We start from the raw sequence: 27,270 nt of genomic DNA, 5'->3' as shown, positions 1-27,270 counted from the left end.
ATTGGTTAGAGCCTGTAAGTAAGCATTTCACTGTAAGGTCTATATATACCTGTTGTATTCGGTGCACGTGACAAATAAACTTTTATTTTATTTATGTTAGAAGTACTACTTTATGGAGAACTGGAGAACTCAATATGAGAGACGCATTGAACAATTTGAGTTCTCCTCCTTGTCTGTTAAAAAATGATGTTTGATGGGGGCACTCAGGGGGGCACAATCTAGGATAGGAATCTTCCTCCTTGGCAAAAGTGAATATGATCTGGCAACCCAAACTAACTCTGTGCCTGGTGTGCTCTCAATATCACACTGCCATACTGATCCTTATCACCTTGTATGCAGTTGATCAAAGCTGGGAGAAAGAGCTCATTGTGCCGAGACTTACGGGAATAGTTTGAAGACAAAAAAGAACACGTTGAAATTGGCCCATATCTCCCGTCTAAATTTAGCCTCTCAGATCAGATAGTGTTTGGTTGGGATGGTAGTGAGTAACAGCGGAGGGGATTAGGCTATGTCTGATAGAGTGTGAGTGGTAATGGTGGTTTATATTCCTTCAGTGACCTGCCCTTTCAGAGAAGAGAACAGAGTCAAACACAGGCATGTTAGGTTGTTGCATGACCTCCATGGCACACCGACAGCCATATCAGCCAAAATAGAACTACTCTCCCAAAACAGGCCGCTTCTTCTAGATGTTTATGTCATGCTTGTTTGCATTAGACATGTTTTGTTTTCTTCTGAATTCTTTGCTGTTCTAGAGGAAGGGGGGGAATGGTGTCGTCTTTCCTGGCTTGTATTTTGTTGTTGATATTTCACAATTCTTCAATACTTTGAGAGAGATATGAATCACAGAAAGACTAATGCATCCTCCATTTTTATCATTGCCTGAGAATTCTCTATAAAGCTCTGAAATGGTTCATCGTCTGTTGATTATAGTTTTAAATAAACAGAGTGGTCCTCTGTGGGAGTTGTTAAATGTCAGCGTATAAACCATGGTAGCAGGCCAGCCTGAAGGAAGCCAAGAACAACACAAAGGCAGACAATGAGAGGGTGAGAGAGCACAACAGCAGTGGATCTACTAAACATTTGACCACCACCTTCCTACTTCAGGTCAACCTTCCAACATAAGATGAGAAATCATAACCTATGCCCGTATAAAACATAAGTTACCCAGGCTATATTTGAATCAAATTAGATTTTTTTGTCAGCTACAAAAAGGTTGGCATTTAGAAGGACCAATCTTTATGCATGTGTCCTGAGCAGAATGGTGTGCAGGTTCTAACGCCTAACGTTCTTATGATCCAAAATAAGGCAGAAAATGGGAGCATCGTGTCGGCAGTGGGACCCAGATCATAAGCCTTACACAAAATTTGGTTAGTAGAAATGAAAACATCATTAAAACGACTTCCCAGTGGTCGTTTGTATTCTCACGCTATACTGAAAGGCAAGCCATAGAGTGAGAGCCAACAGGCAATTGTTCAATGAAAATAAAACCTGTCACTTCATTAAAATGGTCTTTCCTGGAGATGTTGATATTGGGTTGACAGGTGAATTACACTGGGGTTTAAAGAGAGTTTTACCCAGAACAGCTTGTCCTTCAAGAAAATAGACTGATGATCAGTTAATCATGATTCAATAACAAACAACAAGACTTCTCCAATACAAATGCTCTTGCCTCTCCCAAGTAGAAGGCTTTTAGAAGTTTTTACCCCATTCTCAAATGATTGTGTTTTTGACGAGTGTTCTTGTTGTTTTGATACACTTTGACCTTGTTTGGGTTGGTCGGTTTGTGTCAATCTGGGTGCTTTGTGGACATTCCTAAGACATAGAAATGAACAGCGAGCGATTTGACATCAACAAAGCAGCTATAATGGCAAACAGACATACTGAGGATTTTTTCAATTAACTTGAAAAGACGCGCCATTATTTGCTTTTTTACAATGACACACAATGTGCCGCCAGGAGAATGTCCTACGACTGTTCCAAAATATCTAGCGTTACCTCATAAAGTCTCGATACAAAGCCAAGACACACGTACAATATGTCGTTTTCAAATCAGTTTGGGCCATATCAGCCATTTAAAAAGGAATTTGAAAAGGAAAAACAAAGACACACATCAAGCTTTCATAAACGGCTCTTTAAATGTAACTAACATCCATCAAATATATTTTGTTCTGCCATTTCTCTCCCAAACCGTTTACAGGATCTTTATCAGGTCCTAAACCTGCCCCCACTTGAGCTCTAGCAGTGTTTGTTTTGACTGGGGGGAGCAGTACAGAGTAGACCTAGCTGGCTGATACTATCTGATTGTTGCCCAGGCAAAGACCCTCTGAAACCATGCAGTGGACTTGTTTTTGTGCTTCTATATCTGTTGTGCTTCTATTTGCCAATGGCATGAGGATCAACACATTTGGTCAATCTGAGAATGAAGAAAAATGCTCCTGCGAAAATATATATATATATTTTTTGTGTATTATATAATTGTGTGCAATGTTTTCAATAGAAAACGTACGATGGAAACGGCTGGATCCTTTCCCTAGTGTTCTACACTACCGGTCTATAGTTTTAGAACACCTACTCATTCAAGGGTTTCTCTTTATTTTTTACTATTTTCTACATTGTAGAATAATAGTGAAGACATCAAAACGATTAAATAACACATACAGAATCATGTGGTAACCAAAAAAGTGTTAAACAAATCAAAATATATTTTATATTTGAGATTCTTCAAATAGCCATTTGCCTTGATGACCGCTTTGCACACTCTTGGCATTCTCTCAACCAGCTTCACCTGGAACACATTTTTCCAACAGTCTTGAAGGAGTTCCCACATATACTGAGCACTTGTTGGCTGCTTTTCCTTCACTCTGCGGTCCGACTCATCTCAAACCATCTCAATTTGGTTGAGGTCGGGGGATTGTGGATGCCAGGTCATCTGATGCAGCACTTCATCACTCTCCTTCTTCTTCTTCATCACTCTCCCACCAAGCCCAAACCAGATGGGATGACTTATTGCTGCAGAATGCTGTGGTAGCCATGCTGGTTAAGTGTGCCTTGAATCTATACATATCACAGACAGTGTCACCAGCAAAGCACCCCCACACCATAACACCTCCTCCTCCATGCTTTACGGTGGGAAATACACATGCAGATATCATCCATTCACCCACACCACATCTCACAAAGACATGGCGGTTGGAACCAAAAATCTCCAATTTGGACTCCAGACAAAAGGACAGATTTCCACCGGTCTACTGTCCATTGCTCGTGTTTCTTGGCCCAAGCAAGTCTCTTCTTCTTATTGGTGTCCTTTAGTAGTGGTTTCTTTGCAGAAATTCAACCATGAAAGCCTGATTCACACAATCTCCTCTGAAGAGTTGATGTTGACATGTGTCTGTTACTTGAACTCTGAAGCATTTATTTGGGCTGCAATTTCTGAGGCTGGTAACTCTAATGAACTTATCCTCTGCAGCAGAGGTAACTCTGGGTCTTCCATTCCTGTGGCAGTCCTCATAAGAGCCAGTTTCATCATAGCGCTTGATGGTTTTTGCGACTGCACTTTAAGAAACTTTCAAAGTTCTTGAAATGTTCCGTATTGACTGACCTTCATGTCTTAAAGTAATGATGGACTGTCATTTCTCTTTGCTTATTTGACCTGTTCTTGCCATAATATGGACTTTAACCAAATTTGGCTATCTTCTGTATACCCCACCAACCTTGTCACAACACAACTGATTGGCTCAAACACATTAAGGAAAGAAGTTCCACAAATTAACTTTTAAGAAGGCAAACCTGTTATTTGAAATGCATTCCAGGTGACACCTCATGAAGCTGGTTGAGAGAATGGCAAGAGTGTGCCAAGCTGTCATCAAGGCAAAGGGTAACTATTTGAAGAATCTCAAATATAAAATATATTTTGATTTGTTTAACACTTTTTTGGTTATTACATTATTCCATATGTGTTATTTCATAGTTTTGATGTATTCACTATTGTTCTGCAATGTAGAAAATAGTAAAAATAAAGAAAAACCCTTGAATGAGTAGGTGTTCTAAAACGTTTGACCGGTAGTGTAGGTACATACTATACTATTCTGTGAGATTTTCAACTTCACTACATAACACAGTCTCGGCCGAATTCAACCCGGCCGACGGAAACAGAGACAATGAACGACATCACAATGAATATCAAAGCTCTTTGAATACTTTACAGTGTGGACCATGAGACAATGCAATGTGTGATGATGCAATCTGCTATCGCCAAGTGTACAAATGACCCACTTTCCGGCGTCTATTGTTCCATCATATCAAATAAAGAATAAAAAAAGACAACAATGCAACTGAGGCTCTTTAAGCACCGATTCAAAGTCGCAAAGCCCAGTTTTTAAAAGACCATGCCACGCAAGGCTAGAGTTGGCATGGACACTGTGCTCTTTAAACTTGTTGACCGGTTGGGGCTGAGACAAGTGTGCAAGGTTTCAGGTGCTGCATGTCCATAACATGTGGATTCCAAAGGAGTAGGGTCAAAGGGTGAGGGGTTACATTGGCATGTATTGTATGCCCATAGAAATGCCACTAATAGCAGTACAGTGATCCCTCGCCACTTCGCGGTTCACTTATCGCGGATTCGCTATTTCGCGGATTTTCATAATGCATTATTTTATTTTTTTTGGTGCATTGTGCTCTGCATTCTGATTCGCTAAAAACTCACTCCCGCTTCTTGTATCAAAACATGCTACGAATTGTGCTATCATTTTGTCGTCTCGTGCAGTTATGTGTACGTACATAAAACAGCTTGGCAAATTTACATTAAGTTGGCCAAATTATCTTGTAATTTCGAACATCTCCTAAACCCATAATGTCGACGAAACGGCCTACACGTGAGTCACTGTATTTGTATACATGTAATAGTTGCTAATTGTAAAAAAAAAAAAAGTTTTCTATTTCGCGGATTTCACTTATCGCGGGTCATTTTCGGAACGTAACCCCCGCGATAAACGAGGGATTACTGTATACAAATGATGCTGCATTGGGCCGGTGCCACTATGTGTCTGTTCCTCCAGCACATGATAATAATGGGAAAGTAGCCTCACAGTGTCAGGGAGTCCAAAGAGTTCAACCTTGGTTTCATCAGACCAGAGAATCTTGTTTCTCATGATCTGATAGTCCATTATGTGCCTTTTGGCAAATTCCAAGCGGGCTGTCATATACCTTTTACTGAGGAGTGGTTTCCGTCTGGCCACTCTACCATAAAGGCCTGATTGGTGGAGTGCTGCAGAGATGGTTGTCCTTCTGGAAAGTTCTCCCATATTCACAGAGGAACTCTGGAGCTCTGTCAGAGTGACCATCGGGTTCTTGGTCACCTCCCTGACCAAGGCCCTTCTCCCCCGATTGCTCAGTTTGGCCGAGCCGGCAGCCAGTTCTATGAAGAGTCTTGGTGGTTCCAAACTTCTTCTATTTACGAATGATGGAGGCCAAAGTGTTCTTGGGGACCGTCAATGCTGCAGAATTGTTTGGTACCCTTCCCCAAATCTGTGCTTCAACACAATCCTGTCTCAGCGATCTATAGACAATTCCTTCGACCTCATGGCTTGTTTTTTTGCTCTGACATGCACTGTCAACTGTGGGACCTTATATAGACAGGTGTGTGCCTTTCCAAATCATGTCCAATCAATTGAATTTTCCACAGGTGGACTCCAATCAAGTTGTAGAAACATCTCAAGGATGACCAATGGAAACAGGATGCCCCTGAGCTCAATTTTGAGTCTCATAGCAAAGGGTCTGAATACTTATGTAAATAAGTTATTTCAGTTTTTTTTTTTATACATTTGCAAAAATGTATAAAAACCTGTTTTTGCTTTGTCATTGTGGGGTATTGTGTGAAGATTGATGAGGATTTAAAAAAACAAAAACGTTAAAATAAGGCTGTAACGTAACAAAATGTGGAACAAGTCAAGGGGTCTGAATAATTTGCAAATGCTCTGTAAATCACTGACTTCCATGTGCACAAACATACATAGCCTTGTCCTATCAACATATTTTTCTGCATAACATCCAATTATCTTCCCAACAACAGAAATATGACAAACATTAGGAACACCTGCTTTTTCCATGACATAGACTGACCTGGTGAATCCAGGTGAAAGCTATGATCCCTTAACGATGTCACCTGTTAAATCCACTTCAATCAGTGTAGATGAACCAACTTGATACAACTGAGGGAATCATTGGAGTCAACATGAGCCAGCATCCCTGTGGAACACTTGTAGAGTCCATGCCCCGAAGAATTGAGGCTGTTCTGAGGGCAAAAGGGGTGCAACTCAATATTAGGAAGGTGTTCCTAATGTTTTGTACAATCAGTGTATATAAGAAAATATAAGAATTATCTGGCCATGTAAATTCCTACTTCAGCCTACATAGCAATTAACCGTGGCAAGGTGACTGGGAATATGGCCGAATACAAACAGTGTAGTTATTTCCTCTGTAAGTCAATCAAACAGGCAAAACGTCAATACAGAGACAAAGCGGAGTCGCAATTCACGAGACGTATGTGGCAGGGTCTACAGACAATCACGGAATACAAAGGGAAAACCAGCCACGTTGTGGACACCAACGTCTTGCTTCCAGACAAGCTAAACACCTTCTTCGCCTGCTTTGAGGATAAATGTGAGGACAGACGCTGGGAGACGAGAAGCAAGTACAGGGAGTGAATATTTAATAAATAACAGACATGAAACAAAACACAGACAGCGTCTGGACAGGGGAAACATAACGACATTAATGCTGACACGGGGATCAAACTGAGGAATTGACAGATAAAGAGGGGGCAATCAATAAAGTGATGGAGTCCAGGTGAGTCCAATGAAGTGCTGATGCGCGTAACGATGGTGACAGGTGTGCGTAATGATGGGCAGCCTGGCGCCCTCGAGCGCCAGAGAGGGGGAGCGGGAGCAGGCGTGACAATAACAAAGTGCCACTGACGCGGCCCGCCACCAAGGGCTGTGGGCCCTCCTTCTCCGTGGCCGACGTGCGTAAGACATTTAAGCGTATTAACCCTCGCAGGGCTGTGACGACATCCCTAGCCTGCCCAGACGGCATCCCTAGCCGTGTTCTCAGAGCATGCACATACCAGCTGTTTACAGAGATATTCAATCTCTCCCTATCCCAGTCTGCTGTCCCCACTTGCTTCAAGATGTCCAACATTATTCCTGTACCCAAGAAAGCAAAGGTAACTGAATTAAATGACCATTAAATGAGTAGCACTCACTTCTGTCATCATGAAGTGCTTTGAGAGGCTAGTTAAAGATCATATCACCTTACCTGACACCCTAGACCGACTTCAATTTGCTTACCGCCCCATTAGATCCACAGACGATGCAATCGCCATCGCACTGCACACCGTCCTATTCCATCTGGACAAAAAGAATACCTATGTGAGAATGCTGTTCATTGACTACAGCTCAGCATTCAAATCAAATCAAGTTTATTTATAAATCCCTTCTTACATCAGCTGATGTCACAAAGTGCTGTACAGAAACCCAGCCTAAAACCCCAAACAGCAAGCAATGTAGGTGTAGAAGCACGGTGGCTAGGAAAAGCTCCCTAGAAAGGACAGATCCTAGGAAGTAACCTAAAGAGGAACCAGGCTATGAGGGGTGGCCAGTCCTCTTCTAGTACCCTCCAAGCTCATCATTAAGTTCGGGGCCCTGGGTCTGAATCCCGCCCTGTGCAACTGGGTCCTGGACTTCCTGACGGGCCACCTCCAGGTGGTGAAGGTAGGAAACAACACCTCCACTTCGCTGATCCTCAACACAGGGGCCCTACAAGGGTTCGCCTTCAACTCAATCATCAATTTTGCAGACGACACAACAATAGGAGGCCTGATTACCAACAATGACGACACGGGAAAGAGGTGAGGGCCCTGGGAGAGTGGTGCCAGGAAAATAACCTCTCACTCAACGTCAACAAAACAAAGGAGCTGATCGTGGACTTCAGGAAATAGCAGAGGGAGCACGCCCCAATCCACATCGACGGGATCGCAGTAGAGAAGGTTAAAATCTTCAAGCGCCTCGGCATACACATCACCAACGATCTGAAATGGTCCACCCACACAGACAGTGTGGTGAAGAAAGCGCAACAACCTCGAGGCTGAAGAAATTTGTCTTGGCTCCTAAAACCCTCACAAACTTTTACAGATACACAATTGAGAGCATCCTGTCGGGCTGTATCACCGCCTGGTACAGCAACTGCACCGCCCGCAACCGCAGGGCTATCCAGAGGGTGCTGCGGTCTGCCAAACGCATCACTGGGGGCAAACTTCCTGTCCTCCAGGACACCTACATCACCCGATGTCACAGGAAGGCCAAAAAGATCATCAAGGACATCAACCACCCGAGCCACGGCTTGTTCACCCCGCTATCATCCAGAAGGCAAGATCAGTACAGATGCATCAAAGCTGGGACCGAGAGCCTGAAAAACAGCTTCTATCTCAAGGCCATCAGACTGTTAAATAGCCATCACTAGCCGGCTTCCACCCAGTTACGTAACCTTGCACCTTAGAGGCTGCTGCCCTATATACATAGACATGGAATCACAGGACACTTTAATAATGGAACAGTAGTCACTGTAATAATGTTTAGATAATGTTTACATACTGCTTTACTCATCTCATATGTATATACTGTATTCTATTCCAATCATATGATATCAAATGTTATTGGTCACATACACATGGTTAGCAGATGTTAATGCGAGTGTAGCAAATTGCTTGTGCTTGTAGTTCCAACAGTGAGGTAATATCTAACAAGTAATCTAAAAATTCCCCAAAACTACCTAATATACACAAATCTAAAGGGATGGAATAAGAATATGTACATATAAATATATGGATGAGCGATGGCCGAGCGACATAGGCAAGGTGCAATAGATGGTATAAGGTACAGTATATACATCTGAGGTGAGTAATGTAAGATATGTTAACATTATAAAAGTGGCATTGTTTAAAGTGACTAGTGATCCATTTATTAAAGTGGCCAGTGATTTGAGTCTCTATGTAGGCAGCAGCCTCTCTGAGTTAGTGATTGCTGTTTAGCAGTCTGATGGCCTTGAGATAGAAGCTGTTTTTCTGTCTCTTGGTCCCAGCTTTGATGCACCTGTACTGACATCGCCTTCTGGATGGTAGTGGGGTGAACAGGCAGTGGCTCCGGTGGTTGTTGTCCTTATTCTACTGTATTTTAGTCAATGCCACTCTGACATTGCTCAATCAAATTTTTATATATTTCTTAAATATTTAACTTTTAGATTCAGGTGTATTGTTGTGAGCTGTTAGATACTACTGCACTGTTGGAGCTAGGAACACAAGCATTTCGCTACACCTGCAATAACTTCAGATAAATATGTGTATGTGACCAATACAATTTGATTTGATATGATTTAGATAATGCACATTACATACAAAACAGACACACACAAACAGAGAGAGAGAGAGAGTAGCACAATCACAAGATGGTGCCGCAAAGTAGTATGGGTTGTACCTTGGTCACTCGCATAATATCCATTGTTATCAACACTCCACAGACGCCACAGTGCACGTAGTGGAGTCACTAAACCTCAAGTCCAAATCGAGTCCCAAGTCCCCTGTGCTCGAGTCCAAGTCCAAGTCCGAGTCAACAATGGTCGAGTCACGAGTTGAGTACGAATCCCTATGGCTGAAGTCCAAGTCTCAGTGCTTGAGTCCTGGTCCAAGTGCTGAAGTCTGAGTCACTGGGTCCACTTTGACTCAAAATAAAGCTATTTACACAGTCAGATATATCGTAATGGCAAGAGGAATTTTGTCAATAAATTGTTTGCTGTCCCTTTTCATTTCTTTCTGTGCCACCAAATGTTTGCATATAGGCTAATGGTAATGTTACCAGGGCCATGTTCAGTTGCAAAACGTTCTTGAACGTTGCAGATAGAAATTCAGAGAGGCATTTTAGTTCTACATAGCATATTTCTATCTGAACGTTCCAATATGTTGCATCCTGTTGAACGCGCCTCAGGTTGTTAGCAATAGCTAGCTAATGAGGTAACATGACTGAACAAGGTGTAGCCTGAACAAATGGTTTATGGTCCGGTCCGCAAGTAGCCTAGTTTTAGAACGTCCTGCAATATGCTTTATGAATGTAAAGTGTGGCCCGCAAAATGCATGATAGAAAGAAAAGAACGTAACGCTGGTATTATAGGTCATATCTTTTGAACAGTAAGGGCTAGAATCAAGCAATCTTCTCTGAGAAAAAAAGGGAGACTTGGCTACATTGGCTACAGAACATGGCTATGAAATGCAGTGCGGAAAGTGGGAGGGTTGAACCAGACTACAAATTCAAAGACAGACAACTTTCTATACTCAACAGAGAGAAAAACATAGCTAGACTGTTGTATTAAAATTAAACTCAATGCTGCTATCGTATTTGACATCTCCCGGGTGGCGCAGTGGTCTAGGGCACTGCATCGCAGTGCTAGCTGCGCCACCAGAGTCTCTGGGTTCGCGCCCAGGCTGGGCTGGGTTCGCGCCCAGGCTCTGTCGCAGCCGGCCGCAACCGGGAGATCCGTGGGGCGACGCACAATTGGCATAGCGTCGTCCGGGTTAGGGAGGGTTTGGCCGGTAGGGAGGGTTTGGCCGGTAGGGATATCCTTGTCTCAGTATGTAAAAAAAAAAAATTAATAAAATGTATGCAGTCTACTGTAATTCGCTCTGGATAAGAGCGTCTGCTCTTGGCCGGTAGGGATATCCTTGTCTCAGTATGTAAAAAAAAATGTAATAAAATGTATGCACTCTACTGTAAGTCGCTCTGGATAAGAGCGTCTGCTAAATGACTAAAATGTATTTAATTTTGTAAAGCAGCTTGTGTTTCTTAACCAGGCAAAGGGTATCTAAAGCAAAGGGAAGCATAGGAGTCCCCTGCACAATCTGTATAATCAGAGGCAGAGCGGAGACTGTCTGACCACACTCATCGCTTGCTCCCCTGCAGCTCATGAGCTGATGTAGGCTGTGTGTGTCGGGTGTGGCATGTCCTTCCTACTGCTGAACAGAACTGCGCTGAGCTGCTGTGCTGCTAATATTAATTGTGCTTATCACTGAAAAGCTCTCAATCTCTCCAAAAACTCTTGTCCAGTACACTTAGTTGTCAGATTTAGATAATTTTGTCTCGTCTTCTTTTAGTCAACTGAAATCAAAAATATTTTTTTTGCAGCGTCTTTTGAGTCAGGTTATATTCTCATCAATTGCCACTGAAAAATGTTTGACAAATATTTTAGTCACTATGTTTGTTGACGAAATGAACACTGACACACACAATTTACACATACTGTCACACCCTGATCTGTTTCACCCGTCTTTGTGCTTGTCTCCACCCCCCTCCAGGTGTTGCCCATTTTCCCCATTATCCCCAGGGCATTTATACCTGTGTTCTCTGTTTGTCTGTTGCCAGTTCGTCTAGCGTGCTTTCCCATCTTCCTATTTCTTAAGTTCTGTTTCCTAGTTTTCTCGGTTCTGACTATTCTGCCAGGCCTGACTCTGAGCCTGCCTGCTGTCCTGTACCTGCCTGACTCTGACCTGATCACGAACCCCTGCCTGTCCTCGACCTGTCCTTTGCCTGCCTCGTGTTCACAATAAATCATCTGAGAACTGTACTATCCGCCTCCTGTGTCTGCATTTGGATCATATCCTGAGCCGTGATACATACAGATAACTGCCGAAATAAAGAAACACTTGAGTAAATGAGGGATACAAAGTATATAGAAAGCAGGTGCTTCCACACAGGTGTGGCTCCTGAGTTAATTAAGCAATTTACATCCAATCATGTTTAGGGTCATATATAAAAATGCCCAGTTGCCCATTATTTTAAATACCATGGCTAGAAGAAGAGATCTCTGTGACTTTGAAAGAGGTGTCACAAAGGAGCATAGTGGGCCTCTTGAGCTTTATGGCAGAATGTAGATTTCTGTCTAGACATTCCCAAAATAAATTATTTTTCATGAGATGGTCATTACAATAATTAGTAATGGTGCATAGTTCTTGAAAGGTCCGGAACTTTTTGTTAAAAATAGTTAAAAATAATAAATTGATGAGGTGTACTCATTTTGATGACACAAGCTCGAGTACATAGTACAAATATAATGAAAATATATTCAACAACTGTGGGTGAATAGGGCTTGAAATGACTGAAATGCTTTCTAAATATAGTAACAATCAAATTATAAATGACTAACTATAAGATTTCACCTTTCTTCTAACTATAGAATAAATATGATCATATTTAGTGACAGTACAAATTTGGCTCCATTTCATATAACTGACGACAGAGCATTTTCTGCCAAGCATCCTCTGAGCAACGCAGAGATACCATTCTAATGTCTGCAGACTCGTTATAACTTCAGTTTTATGCAAAGGGTGATTTTCGTCCCTCTGTGACCAAGGGAAAGTGGTCGTGTTTCAATTCTACAAAATGATGTTGAAAGCTCAAAATCCTGCTGAGAGTATCACAGTGAGATGAAACCACAATTGCTGGATTTGCTCTGTCGCTCAGAGGTAGAGAAAATTTATTATTTTTCTGGATAGGCCAGAAAACCACTGAAAGTCCCCTAAATAGGGTAGGGTGTGTGTGTGTGTCTCAGTCACCAGATCTCAACGCAATCTGGCGCGGTGCATGAGACAGCGTTTTCCACCATCATACATTTTCTTTTTTCAATTTGAATTTCTTGTGGACGAATGGTGTCGCATCCCTGCAATAGAGTTCCAGGCACTTGTAAAATCTCTGCCAAGGCACATTGAAGCGGTTCTGGCAGGTTGTGGTAGCCCAACGCCCTATTAAGACAATTTATGATGGTGTTTGTTTCCTTTATTTTGGCAGTTACCTGTATATTAGGACCGTATCTATTAAACTTCCTGTAAGCCAAGTGAAAGCCCAGTCTAACTGAAAGTTCAGAAACAGTATGATGTTTGTTCCTCCACTCCCACTTTGGGACAGGGATGTTTTTCCTGTTGAAAACGGACTCCCAGGAGGGAGGATAGAGGAGGAGGAGTCGGGGGAGAGGGGAAGCTATGTAACATCTCACTGAACTTTCTGAACCTTGACCTCTTACTTTGAGTGCAGAGAGGAGAGAGGAGGGGAAGGGAGCTGTCTCATTAATACAATTTTGCCTCTCATTCTTTTCCAAATTGTAAAAAATAGAGCCACTTAGGCATTGAGCATCAAAGAAGTGTACAGAAACCAACTGTGTATGAAGCATGTATAGCTATCATCCATTGTGTATTAAAAATACCTCCTACAAGTATCTAAAAAAAGGCAGGGCAGCTTTTCTACTCACTACCAGCTGTCTGCGTGATTTAGAGGTGCCAGCAATATGCCAGAGGAACAACACACCTGAGAGAGAGAGAGAGATTACACAGATCTACAAAGTATTTGAAAACAAATCCAATTTTGATAAACTCTCTACTGGGTGAAATACCACAGTGTGCCATCACAGCAGCAAGATGTGTGACCTGTTGCCACAAGAAAAACATTGTAAAATACAACCCGTATTTATGTTTATTTATTTTCCCGTTTGTATTTTAACTATTTGCACATTGTTACAACACTGTATATAGATATAATATGACATCTGAAATGTCTTTATTATTTTGGAACTGTGTATAATGTTTACTGCCCATTTTTATTGTTTATTTTGTTTATTTCAGAGACCAGAATCATCCTTCATAGCTGTCACGCCCTGACCTTAGATCCTTTTTTATGTCTCTATTTTGGTTTGGTCAGGGCGTGAATTGGGGTGGGCATTCTATGTTTTGTGTTCTATGTTTTCTATTTCTGTGTGTTTGGCCGGGTGTGGTTCTCAAACAGAGGCAGCTGTCTATCGTTGTCTCTGATTGAGATCCCTACTTAGGTAGCCTTTTTTCCACCTGTGTTTTGTGGGTAGTTGTTTTCTGTCTTTGTGTCTGTACCAGACAGAACTGTTTCGTGTTGTTAAATTTTCGTTTATCACTTTGTTATTTTTGTCATAGTGTTCGCTTATCATTAAAATGCATGAACACTTACCATGCTGCGTTTCGGTCTCCTCCCTTAGACGATCGTTACAATAGCTTACCTGTGTAATTAAACATGAATGAAAGACAGTTTATGAATCACCGGGTCACGCGCTTACCCCATGTAAAGGTGACATAAGAACTTCTCTATGAGAGGGAGTATAAATCATATCTCGCGTGGGAGAGAAAGGGTTTGAGATGAGCAGAGCTATGATTCGTCTTTCAACACTTTCAAACCTATCCATTCTTTAAATCAGCAAGTCTTGCACTGTACACAGACCAGGGACTTTCCAGAGCTAAATAGAGTGTGAGAAGAGAGGGATACACTTTAAATAGCTAGTTCTAACAGCTCATAAATCTATGGGATGTGAGCTTGTCAATGCCTAGCCCACTACAGGACCTCATGTTGGCGCCTATGCCGGTAGAGGTTGAGGGCTGAGTTATTGAGGATTCACTGAGAATGTGAATAAAGAGGTCATTGGTTTTTTAAAGCTTAAACTGCCCATCGACACTCACCAATGGCCAGGGTTATGGTTCTGGCCAGGGTTGAGAGTGTAAGAAAACATGGAGACTGAGAGGATATGGTGGCTGTGCCAGAGGCGCCAAAATAACTGACTCAGCAATTCCTCTGCCAACACTCCGGCTTTGATGTCTGTTAACCCTCAATGGCTGCCATGTTGAGGTTGTTGGAGTTGGTTTTTTAATGATTAGGCATCTTATGAGTCACTGGACATTGCTCTGCGTCATATAGAACCAAACATTTGGTATGTGACTGTCCCGATCCCAGTCACTCATTGTTAGGTAATATGGGCCAGTGGCCTACGCTTATGTAAATTCCACCTCTGCTATGCTCAAAACTCAATTTATCGATATGATTAAGTGGCAGCCTGTGATGTTTTATGTAGTATCCATAACATTTTTTATTGTATAATATGTTGTGTGATTTGGGGATGTGATTCCACGGGGGAGGGGTGTAACATAACGACTGTTGAGGATGTGCTCTTTCCCTTCTATCAGATTCCTAGCATGCCATGCATTCTTAAGTAGCTTTCTCTCGCCAATGTGCCGAGAGCAGTGAGACATACCTGTCTGTTTCAGGACTCTTTCCTATCGATTATCATCACCACAACAACACAAGGTAAAAAGAGTTAAAGATTTGATGATCCGAAATTCCAAGAAAGAGTTAGAGAGATGGACCACGAAGACATGGTTCCTTTTCCGAGATACAGTACTGGCTCAAGACAGATGCTGATTGTAGTATTTAGCTATAATTTATGTCTTTTTTTTAAATTTTGCCTCAGGAATTATGTTATCTGTGGCCTGTTTATGTAAGTATTTTTATTGCCACGCTCCCTATCATAGCCATGACGTAACAGAGAGATTAACTGATGTATGGTATTGAAACTATACAGCATAATAAAATAACATCCCATTATGTCCTCTACCAAGTGCATTACTGGCAACACGTTTGTTGTGTCTGCTTCGAAAGTAAAAATGGCCCCAAAGGCTTCAAACATTTAGGTGACCCAGGTTAGACAAACAGAGTGACGGGGGCAGGCCTGGGCACATTTCTACAGATGCAACAACATCTTGATTTATTCATGTCCGCGCTCTGTGGCTGTCCTGCTGCCAACCCACTAGGGGAGCGCAGACTTTCAACAGTACATAAAAATAGTCACGGAACAAGGAAACACAAGATAGCTCTTTCAGATGTGTTTACAAATGGCCCTTGTTCAGGGAAATTAGCTGGAATCAGGGCCTATCGTGCCAGAGTAGGATTGTTGTGATTCTGGGAGCCAAAGGAAGGCATAGTACTGCTGTGTATGCTGTGTTGGAGATTCTAGTTAAATTGTTGTCATGTTGTTATGTCCTGAGTCTGCTGATGCTCTCCTAAATGCTGCAGTCAACCACACAACATTTCCTCTAGCTTTACCTCCACAAGAGTCTTGAGTTTCTTACGGCATCTTTGTATTCTCCTTGGGTTATTTTTACACTGACAGAATGTACACAACACCATTTATTCACTCTGTCCTTAACTACTTTGTAATACGGAGACTGCACTGATCTTTAATGACATATAAGTTCTTAATTGTCTGTTTGCAGTGCTTGACTTGGGATGGAAGAAATGCAGGAGCTGTCTTTTTCCAAGTGAGACCATTAGATTATGTTCACCGAAATTCACAAATGACATTATGCTATAGAGACCTCTGATTATTCACTGTTAACAGTTTACACATTTTCAATGACTTAATCAACTTTTCATGACTATTATTATAACCTACATGAAAAAGTAAGCCTTATTGACACTACAAACGCTGCTGTGTCTGATCCCATGTAGACCTACCACCTCCTGCTGTTGTGCCCTTGATCAAGGCACTTAGCCCCCCACATACAGTTGAAGTCGGAAGTTTACATACACTTAGGTTTGAGTTATTAAAACTCGTTTTTCAACCACTCCGCAAATTTATTGTTAACAAACTATAGTTTTGGCAAGTCGGTTAGGACATCTACTGTGTGCATGACGCAAGTCATTTTTCCAACAATTGTTTACAGAGAGATAAGTTCACTTATAATTCACTGTATCACAATTCCAGTGGGTCAGAAGTTTACACACACTAAGTTGACTGTGCCTTTAAACAGCTTGGAAAATACCTGAAAATGATGTTATGGCTTTAAAAGCTTCTGATAGGCTAATTGACATAATTTGAGTCAATTGGAGGTGTACCTGTGGATATATTTCAAGGCCTACCTTCAAACTCAGTGCCTCTTTGCTTGAAATCAAGGGAAAATTAAAATTATTCAGCCAAGACCTCAGAAAAATAATTGTAGACCTCCACAAGTCTGGTTAATCCTTTGGAGCAATTTCCAAATGCCTGAACGTACCATGTTCATCTGTACAAACAATAGTACGCAAGTATAAACACCATGGGACCACGCAGCCGTCATACCGCTCAGGAAGGAGACACGTTCTCTTTCCTAGAGATGAACGTTCTTTGGTGCGAAAAGTGCAAATCAATCCCAGAACAACAGCAAAGGACCTTGTGAAGATGCTGGAGGAAACAGGTACAAAAGTATCTATATCCACAGTATATCAACATAATCTGAAAGGCCACTCAGCATGGAAGAAGCCACTGCTCCAAAACCGCCATAAAAAAGCCAGACTACGGTTTGCAATTGCACATGGGGACAAAGATTGTACTTTTTGGAGAAATGTCCTCTGGTCTGATGAAACAAAAATAGAACTGTTTGGCCATAATGACCATCGTTATGTTTGGAGGAAAAGGGGGGATGCTTGCAAGCCGAAGAACACCATCCCAACCGTGAAGCACGGGGGTGGCAGCATCATGTTGTGGGGGTGCTTTGCTGCAGGAGGGACTGGTGCACTTCACAAAATAGATGGCTTCATGAGGAAGGAAAATTATATGGATATATTGAAGCATCTCATGACATCAGTCAGGAAGTTAATGCTTGGTCGCAAATGGGTCTTCCAAATGGACAATGACCCCAAGCATACTTCCAAAGTTGTGGAAAAATGGCTTAAGGACAACAAAGTCAAGGTACCGGAGTGGCCATCACAAAGCCCTGACCTCAATCCTATAGATAATTTGGGAGCTGAACTTCAAAAGTGTGTGCGAGCACAAACCTGACTACAGTTACACCAGCTCTGTCAGGAGGAATGGGCCAGAATTCACCCAATTTATTGTGGGAAGCTTGTGGAAGGCTTCCTGCAACGTTTGACCCAAGTGAAACAATTTAAAGGCAATGCTACCAAATACTAATTTAGTGTATGTAAACGTCTGACCCACTGGGAATGTGATAAAATAAATAAAAGCTGAAATAAATAATTCGCTCTACTATTATTCTGACATTTTACATTCTTAAAATAAAGTGGTGATCCTAACTGACCTAAGACAAATGCTTACGAGGATTAAATGTCAGGAATTGTGAAAAACTGAGTTTAAATGTATTTGGCTACGGTGTATGTAAACTTCCGACTTCAACTGTAGAACTGCACTGTTGGTCACATGTGGTCAACCCTCCATATGGAAAGCTCCTAGGTGTGCAGGCTTGGCTTTCTCAACATTACAATCAAATACTTTTGTCTTTATAAAATGATTCCCTCATTCAATAAATCAGGGATCAAATGGATAAGGTAGACTACTTCAAGCACGATATCTTACTAGGCATGTTTATATATAAAGCTCAAATATTCATGTTTCGGGGGAGATCTATGCACAGCAAGTTATTTGTCAATTAGGCTATTTTTACGTTGTGACAGTTACATGGCTACTGTTTAATAGAGGGGAATCCCAGCTTTCCAATGGTGCAGATTTATTTAGGCTCTACAGTGCCAGTGGAAATGCAACAACAAAATGAATGCTTAGTTAGCTATAGTTAACTAGCGACATAACTGCTACAAGTTATGTTTTGAATTGGTGATCTAGTTAGTCTGTCTGTCATTATTTTATACCTGCTGCTGTAGATCTTAAATAAATACAAGAATTTCGCTACACCCGCAATAACATCTGTTAAACATGTTTATGTGACAAATAAAATGTAATTTGATTTGAAATGTTGCGCTCGCTCTCCTCGGGCAATGGCCTACTCTCACTGGCACACACGCAGCACCACAGACATGCACTGAAGGGTCATTACTATAATGGTTGATATGTCGTTTTTTAAATTGATCATATTTAAAAGTGTGCCTTCATGAATTACATGAACAACAACTATGAAACTAATTTCCATGGCTTTTGATTACCTTAAAAACCATAATTTGACAACTTGGAACAGCGCATCATGTCATTCAGACTGGCACAATTTCAATCTGGTTCAATCTCAAACAGCCACTGACACTCACAGATTCACAGACAAAGCGGAATCAGGAAATGAATGCCTACTCTCCATTGCTATTCAATGAAGATCCCGCCTTTATTCCACTTTGATCAACCTTTTTTTGCCTCGGTGTGTGAATCTGGGCCAGCGATAGGCTATTTTGCTTTTATAGTGGAGCCGGTACGCAATTCCCCCAAAATGTGAAGTGCCGGTATGGCGTTCCGGACAGCTCCGGCCCAAGTCAAGCAATGTTTGTTTGATTCATTTGGTACTTGACTGGCACTTGAGCTGACACTCACCTTTGAAGAAGCTCTTCACCTTCAGGTACCCAACGCTGAGGCGGAGCACGGAGAGTTTGTCCAGGCGAGAGCACACATCCTCTGGGAATGGTAGGAGGCCCGTCAGCCTGTCCAGCTCCCCGTTCAGCCGATCCCGGTGGCGTTTGGAAGGGTTCGACTTGACCACTTCTGGAGCAGGGGTTTTCTTGCTGAGGGGCAAAGAGACATGATCATTGTGATTAGTTTGTTGTAAAATGCACTGTACTTCATAATGGCCAGTGTACACATGAAACTTTAGACTTTAGCTTACCTAAAATATGTGTCTATGACATATGTTATTGTAGCTAAATGTCATAAGCTTTAAATGCCTGGCAAGTGACATCCACTAAAACAGCTTCCTGTGATGAAATAAGAAGCATGAAGCATTTAACAATGGAAACATTTCGTAACACTGTCATAAGCAGAGGGGAACAGGAACTTTAAAAATGAAATGAACCAAGACTGACTCACTTCAGTCATCCTTGCCTGCAGGCCCTGTCAGGGCATGGCATCCTCTGAGTTGGGGGTACGATAGGGATCTACAGTTCGTAAACAATTTGTTATTTTTTAACAACTTCAATTTTTTTCCCAAGTGACTCTTTCATTTTAGTTTTTAATTTGACCTGCTGCTGGCCGTAATGAGTCCTACAGCAGGATTAACACGAGCTCCCCCAGCTCAGCGGCTCCGGAGACGTCCTCCTACCAACAACTGTCTATCACGTGCACACAGAAAATAGTTCATGCTGCAGGCCGCATAGAGAAGGAAAAGGCATATATATATAACTCATAACTGATTACATGGTGCAAAAAACGAATGCAAATAATTGATTATTGTTTGTTATCGATGGACACAGCTTTCTACCAAAACATACACAGGCTGCCTCTGCTCAACACTCGAACTTGAGAACGAACTAATCATTTGGGGTCCTTCTGGAGTTCGCAAAACGATTTTGTTGTGTTAATCTCCCTCGCGCAGTTAAGCAATTGCATTACGCCAAGAGTCGTTCACAATCTAGTCCGTTTGCGGCCGCAATTAGAACATGTTTCAAAGGTGTCAAGAAATAATCTTATTTGTATGCCTAGCAATCAGAAATGTACATTGTTTGAAGCACACTTTCAGAATTCTCAGTCACAAACGACAGCTCCAATAAGACCCCTATGGCAAACTAGAGGCTTGTAGAATCATGATTATTTCACATTTTTAGGGTCCTGCGTGCTCTGGGCATTACTGAATCAAATAAACAAATTCATGTTTTTTTGACTGAATGAGTTGAAAAGTCGGTAAAAACAGCCAAACTTCCCATCACAGGTGTATGACACACTAATAAAAACATCAACAGTATCGAAACCCAGTGAGCAATAGTGGTGCGTCGCTTACAGTATTGAAACCCACAGCAATGTGGTATGCCACTCTTGCCCGAACGCAGGAAAGACGATGCAACTCATAAACGTGACTAATAAACATAGTGAAGCACACTGTTTTATAATGTGAGTCATCATGCATCATTAGCCTACTGAGATAGGAGTCAGACGAGACAATCGCAGCGCCTGAGGCCAGAGGGATGGCCTGCTTTAAGTAGAAAAGCATTGAACACCCTACGGTGCAGCTGCTGGCATGCACTATACAAATATCACTCCTCTACAGTTTATCCAAGAATAAACGTCCTGCAATGCAAAAAAGCCTGTATAGTGGAAAAATAACAATTAACAAAGATGGACAGTTGTTAATGTCTACAAACGTTCACATCTTTTTAATAATCCCAATGCAACCTTGAGGCCTTAAATTAGATTTTTTTTCTAATTTCCACTGTGTCAAAACCGAGTATTTTTGGCCACATCAGAGGCTACTCATGGTATTTGTTTGTTTTATTGAGCTCATGTTCTATTTCACTTCAGGAGCAACTGTGTGATGAAGTCTTGGGACCACCATTGTTGACCACCACACATGTCATTAATTGCAAATCAGACACACATGCTCAGGCTCAAGCCAACCATGCTGGGACTGGAAGAGAGGGAGGGAGATGACACATACCCTAAACCCAAACCATGGGAGTCAGGAGGCTACAACTCCCCTCACACCTGCTGGAGCAAAAGTGGACGACTTCAGTGCACCATTAAACGTTTTCAAATGTGGGTTAAGGGTTGGGGGAGTGGCAGCTGCTATTTATCTCAAGGGCTTTGTTCAAACAGTGCCTGTAAGACATACTGTAACAGTAAGACAATGAATTCTCAGGGGACAAAAAGCATATTCACACCAACTGGAGAAAAACCATGATAAGTGGGCTATATAAGGTTTTAATCCATTTCAATACAACAATCCAACTCAACACAAGACCCAACCCAAACTAGTGTAGGCTAGTGAACAGCAGGAGATAACAGCTGCTGGTCAGGTTCAACAACCACACATCTCCCCTCCTCCCAAATTCAAGGGTTCCACCTTCCTCACAGAGCTGTTTCTGCCATACTTTGTGTGACTTTCCCATTACAGAAACTGCCGATGATCATAGGTAGTTTTTTCCCCTATTCCCTATTGAATTGCCTGCAGGGAATACAGCCATAATTAAATTCCCGGCCTTAGACCCAAGCAATACCTAACCAGAAATAGAGCAAGACTGACCTCACTTCTCAAAAACGCCTGCGGAGACAAAAGCCAGTATTCAGACCCATTTTTTCCACCTTCGGTTGCAGTGCATCATGGGACTCCAGACACAGACATCAGGGCAGTCATTGTTAGAGTTAGAGCGAACTAGGTTTACCTCATCTCTCTCTTCCTCTCTCATGGATAGCCTATTTAAGGTGCAAAAAGACATGGCTGAACCCAAAGACCCTTCACTCTGATTCAAAGGGCTTCATGTTGCACAGAGTACGTTGTAATGCAATCGGCATGCTTTTGTCTGCTCAAAGTGGGTGGTTTGGGGATCATGAAAGTATTTTGAACAGGCCGAGAATACATCCAAAAATGTGTAGGATACACCCACAACTACAATCATATCTAACAACTTTGAAATCATGGACTTATTCAGCCACATGGTGGACTGGAGTGGACACTCACTCAAACAGCACACGACATTTAGCATAAGCGGCCACTGAAACACTCTAATGAAGGATAGCTCACTACACTACAGAAACACTGAAGGAAAGGCTACACACAGAGAGCTACTTTATTTCACAATATCCACTCGCCGACATCTTCCTTCCTTTTATCTGTTCCTGAGATGCTCTGAACATTCCTTCCACCTAAGCTCTGTTAGTTGCAGATGAAAATGGATTGATCTGTTTCATCCGCTACGGCTCCACACCACCGTACCGTATGGACACCCCACTTCAAGTTGTCCTGTAGCTAGGAAAGGAAGGAAACTGGAAACTGAGTGAGTCCCCCTCGACACGAACCCCCAGGGAGCTGCAGTCTGATCAGCTGATCCCTACCACTAGAAAGACTGAGGGCTGCTGCCTATACGAAAAAGAAAGACTGGCTATGAAGGCTGGTATCACCATGGTATTACCATCCTTGTTACTCTGTTCAAAGAAACTGTCTCTTGTCTCGAACTAAAACCCATTCCCCAGATCAGGCGGGGCAACATAAAAGAGACAGTGCAGCGTTTATTAATCCTTTTTTAAGGTTGAAAGTAGAGTGTTTTTTTTCTCCACATAAACATCAGTAGCACACTCAGGTACATTATTAATCTACAAGTTTGTTAAAATATGTCTTTGGTCTGACATGTAGGCTGCAGTTAGAACTAACAGGTCCTAGTGAATTTCTGTTGTGGCCTAAGTTCAGCTGAGAAAAGTGACTTGATGTATACAGTTGAGGCTGTTGTGGAGGCCTCCCTGTAGATATGAGACAACCATAGAACAATAAGCCACTATGCTGTTGTGTAGAAGATTTGTTTTTGCTTTCTGCCTCACCTCTATCAGCTAGACTGTGTGTACACACACACACACACACACACACACACACACACACACACACACACACACACACACACACACACACACACACACACACACACACACACACACACACACACACACCTACCTTTCCCCCATTGTTAGCTAGTAGAGACATACTAATCCCCCTACCTCGCTGTTGGCCAACAATAATGTTGACACCAGCGGAACATGGTAAGCACTCTCATAATAAGCTTTTTGTCGCATTCTGAAACGGATTAACAACTGTAACACCATACAAATCATTGTAAATCTACTTATGAACAGTGTGTTCTGCCACAAAATTAAACATTCAACAATACATTTTATCTGAATCATCTGTAACTCTCTCACACTCACACTCACAAACACACACATGCTACTTAAGCTACCATGCAAACACAGCAACACACACACACACAACACACACCTTCCCACAATCTTTCCCACAAAGACTTTAATGACCTTAAGGAAATAATTAAGTCATATTGTCACACAGTGGGCTCTGGGAGTAATCACAACCTGATGTAGAAATGTCTCAGATATACTGTATATGTTAAACACTTTACATCAGGTAGGCAACTTAACTATGCAATTACAATAGTACTAATGTGTAAGTTGTCCATGTACTTTTCAATTGTACATTTTAGAGGCCTAACAGAACAATCTGTAATTTATATTGAAAGAATAGTTACAGTTACTAAAAATATAATATTGGATATATTTACTGTAATGCACATATTTGGTCTAACATGATTAGGCCTATAACCACTTGTAGAATGCTTTAACTTACTGAAAACACGTGGGCAGAAACATATGAAAGCATGCCGTAGGCCTATGAGCAAAGGCGAGAGAAAAAAAAAGAAAAAAAATGAGAGATTCAGATGGACAGAACCCTTTTGGAATGCTACTATGCAGTGACCACAGTTTTTTTTACAGTCAGTCTCATGGTGCCTTTGTGCTGCACAACCCAGATGGCTGTCCAGGAAACATTAGGCCTCTCTGAACAGCCCCACATCTTCATAAAGACAGAGACATACGTCTACACAGGCACAGGTCTAAAGTTACTTATTTTTGATGTGGGATTTATACTGGGAAAAGTCTATTTGAAAAAACTGTATTTGATTTCACTAACATGGAGAACATAGATGTTTAACTGACACATGCACACAAGCACACACAGCTGTAACACATTCCATCAAATCTCAAGGTTGTTTATGGTGAACACCAATTTTGTCTGGTTGTTTGACAAATCCTACATGTCATGCCTAAAGAAAATGCATTTAGAATAAATAAAAATAACTGCATGAAGATGGTAATGAACTAATATTAACCTGGTTAAATCAACGTTTTAACATTTTATTTTTAGGATATATTATAGTAAGCAAATACTTATCTAGGTGTTATACATTATTCATGCATGTGAAACATTCTCAATACTTTATTGAAATCATTAAAAAAAAGTGGAAACAGTGGAAAAGTCATGTCATAGCATACTAGTAGCCTACAACAAATACAAACATATTGCACCGCTTTAGTTTTCCATGAAGGAAACATTTTTTTCCCCCCAGCCAAGCTATTAGTAAATCTTACTTAGTCGCGAAAAACTGCATTATAAAACATACGTTTCTTTTGTAACTGGGTTGTGTAATAACAGTGCGTGTCAAAAAATATGCTTAAGTGAAAAAAGTAGGAAAGAAGCAGAAAAGTGTTTTCGCATAATGAGAAGAAACCGTATATCAGATTACAATAACATACTTCAGGCCAGCGATCATCCCGCGCACCCCGCCCTCCTTTAAGCATCGCGTGAGAGCGCAGCCGACTCTCAAACTTGATTGTGATTAATGCAAGAGTTCTATTTCCATGCCAGACCAAAACTATACACGATGAGAGATTCTTAAGGTGACCCGGTGAAAACTAAATGGAGGCACAATAACTTCTGGTCAGGCACAAATTTACAGCAACACATCAACACAACACACATGCACTATTACTAGCTTTGCGTGCGTAAACGTGAGACTTTGTCCACTGTCTGTGTAGAAAGAAAGCCAGTTACCCCAAAAGAAAGAGTAGAAAACTAGCAATAGACCAACACTAATAACCATTTATGAAGAAAATAATGCAACAGCACGAAGTGAATGATTATATTTAGCTGCATGGATAAATAGCCAATGTAAAGCCTAAACATATTAATTATATCTCACCTGGCTATTGAATACGCTATTGAATTGGCTGTTACTGAAATGACATCGAACGAGAGTTAAATAACTCACTTGACATTATAATGTATGTAATGCACACATTGTATGTGCATTATCATATTCGTGAGAAATTGCATTATAAAATGTCAATATATTTGGTATATATGGTCGGGAAAAGACATGTAGCAAATGTTAGAATCATGCACGATTCTGTAGACTATCTAGCTCATGCTAGACCTAAATCGAACTTCCCAAAATATTTATTGTCTGGTCAAACAGGTTTAAATGACATCCTTACGTTTTCTGAACGGGCTTCTTCCGCTTTTTGACAGCATAGACTCCAGCGTTACTCAACATGGTGACGCTTCTGCTGTAAATCGGCTATAAAATGTTTAAAAACAGCAACAAAATAACATTCACTGTCTTCCTCACAGACAGTTCTCAAATAACAAGGGAAGTTAATATCCAGACATAAGTGAATCCCTTCAAAGATAATTTGTTCTTAACTGACTTGCCTAGTTAAATAAAGGTAAAATAAAAAAACATTTTAAAATAGAGAGGTCTCTTTGTAACGCAGATCTCCCGCAACGCGACGTAGACAGACCCAGGCGGTCAAAGTCGACCGTGTTAGAAGCGCGGTGAAAATAAAGAAGTGTTTGGGGGATTAAGCCAATTTAGGAAAATTCCCCTAAATGAATAGCCTAATATGTGCGTGATCCTGTTCTATTTCCGTGAGAAGTCCAGTCTCTCCAGACCCCCAAACAAACAATAAAATACTTATTCTAAAGGGGTAGATTTTGCCGTAGACCAACCCAACCCTTTGAACAGCTTCGGAGCTGCTCTTTTACAGCAGGTAAAATTGGCCTATCGTTTTTGGCATGGGGCGTTGTCAGGAAATCATACACGGACAGTCAGAGCACTTTTAAGGTGGACCAGAATAGAAGTGGAGAACCGAGAGCAGTAGAAACAGCGCAAATAACTGCCTACGTTTGTCGCGTGCATTAAATCGATTATAAACACATTCCTTTTCATTTGGAAGTCATGTGCAGTAGAATCAGTTAAACATTTACATTTGCAAGTAATGTTATTAAATAATTTTAGTAACTAGAGTTATAAGAACTTTCGATATGACATGCGCAAATAATATAACCATGTAGGCCAATGCTTGTCCTCAAACATGCTGACCACACAAAATACATTTACACATACATGTTATTCAATCATTTCACCCACACTGCTCAAGTCAGGGAGCATCTGGGTAGCCAGGCACTAAAATTGAATTTGGTTCTATTTGTGATGCTTGATGTGCTGCAAGTCCCGCCTCTCCCATCTCACTGGTTTTTAGGAGCATATACCCAATTTTACGGTATTTTACTGTGTGTCATTACACAGTACTTGCTTTGATACCATATTTATATTACAGTCGTGTAGTGTCATGTGAAATAGAGAATTTTACTTGCCACCGAGCTGACTGTGAGCTTCTGTCAAATTCACAGTAACGTTTTTACAGTGTACTGTATGCAGGTGCGCCAACTCAACATCATTATGGGTGACACATTTGACCAGGGGGAACCATAGCTTAGCTGGTAGAGTTCTTACTTTATTTTGGATGGATCCGTGCCTGCATTAGTGAAAGAAAAGTAATAGTGGTTTAATTGTACAATATCATGGTAATAATAAAGTAATAACCTACTAATTTAATGTCAATACATTTATTTCTGACAATGATGGGCTGACATTTGCAGCACGGTTTCAAGCATCAAGTTGGCGCAAGCCTCACTTATTTAATGACAAAAGCCTGGAGAGTGAAAGAGATTGATAAAAAGTTAAACTTAGCCCCATGCAGAGCTCTGGTGGCTGTCTATATGTTGTAGAGCATATAGACCAAAGAACACAGCCCATATCTCCACACATCACCACACCTCAGTGACAGTCAGAA

At 41.4% G+C, this 27,270-nt stretch overlaps 1 protein-coding gene across 1 annotated transcript in view; it reads right to left on the bottom strand.

Annotated features, from left to right (window-relative positions):
* Positions 1-26,183, bottom strand: part of LOC139546794 (aryl hydrocarbon receptor-like) — a 48,321-nt gene extending 22,138 nt beyond the window's left edge. The window contains exons 1-2 of the mRNA XM_071355582.1: positions 25,630-26,183; positions 19,186-19,373 (exon numbers count right to left, since the gene is read on the bottom strand). Of these exons, the coding sequence (XP_071211683.1) occupies positions 19,186-19,373; positions 25,630-25,688 (247 nt within the window). The 5' untranslated portion in view covers positions 25,689-26,183. The remainder of the gene's footprint in view (positions 1-19,185; positions 19,374-25,629) is intronic.
* Between the last annotated feature and the right edge of the window lie 1,087 nt (positions 26,184-27,270).

Source organism: Salvelinus alpinus, chromosome 20 (assembly GCF_045679555.1).
Source record: "Salvelinus alpinus chromosome 20, SLU_Salpinus.1, whole genome shotgun sequence".
Lineage (NCBI taxonomy): Eukaryota > Metazoa > Chordata > Actinopteri > Salmoniformes > Salmonidae > Salvelinus > Salvelinus alpinus.
Note: the sequence above shows the minus strand (reverse complement) of the source record. Positions and strands in the feature narration are given on the sequence as shown.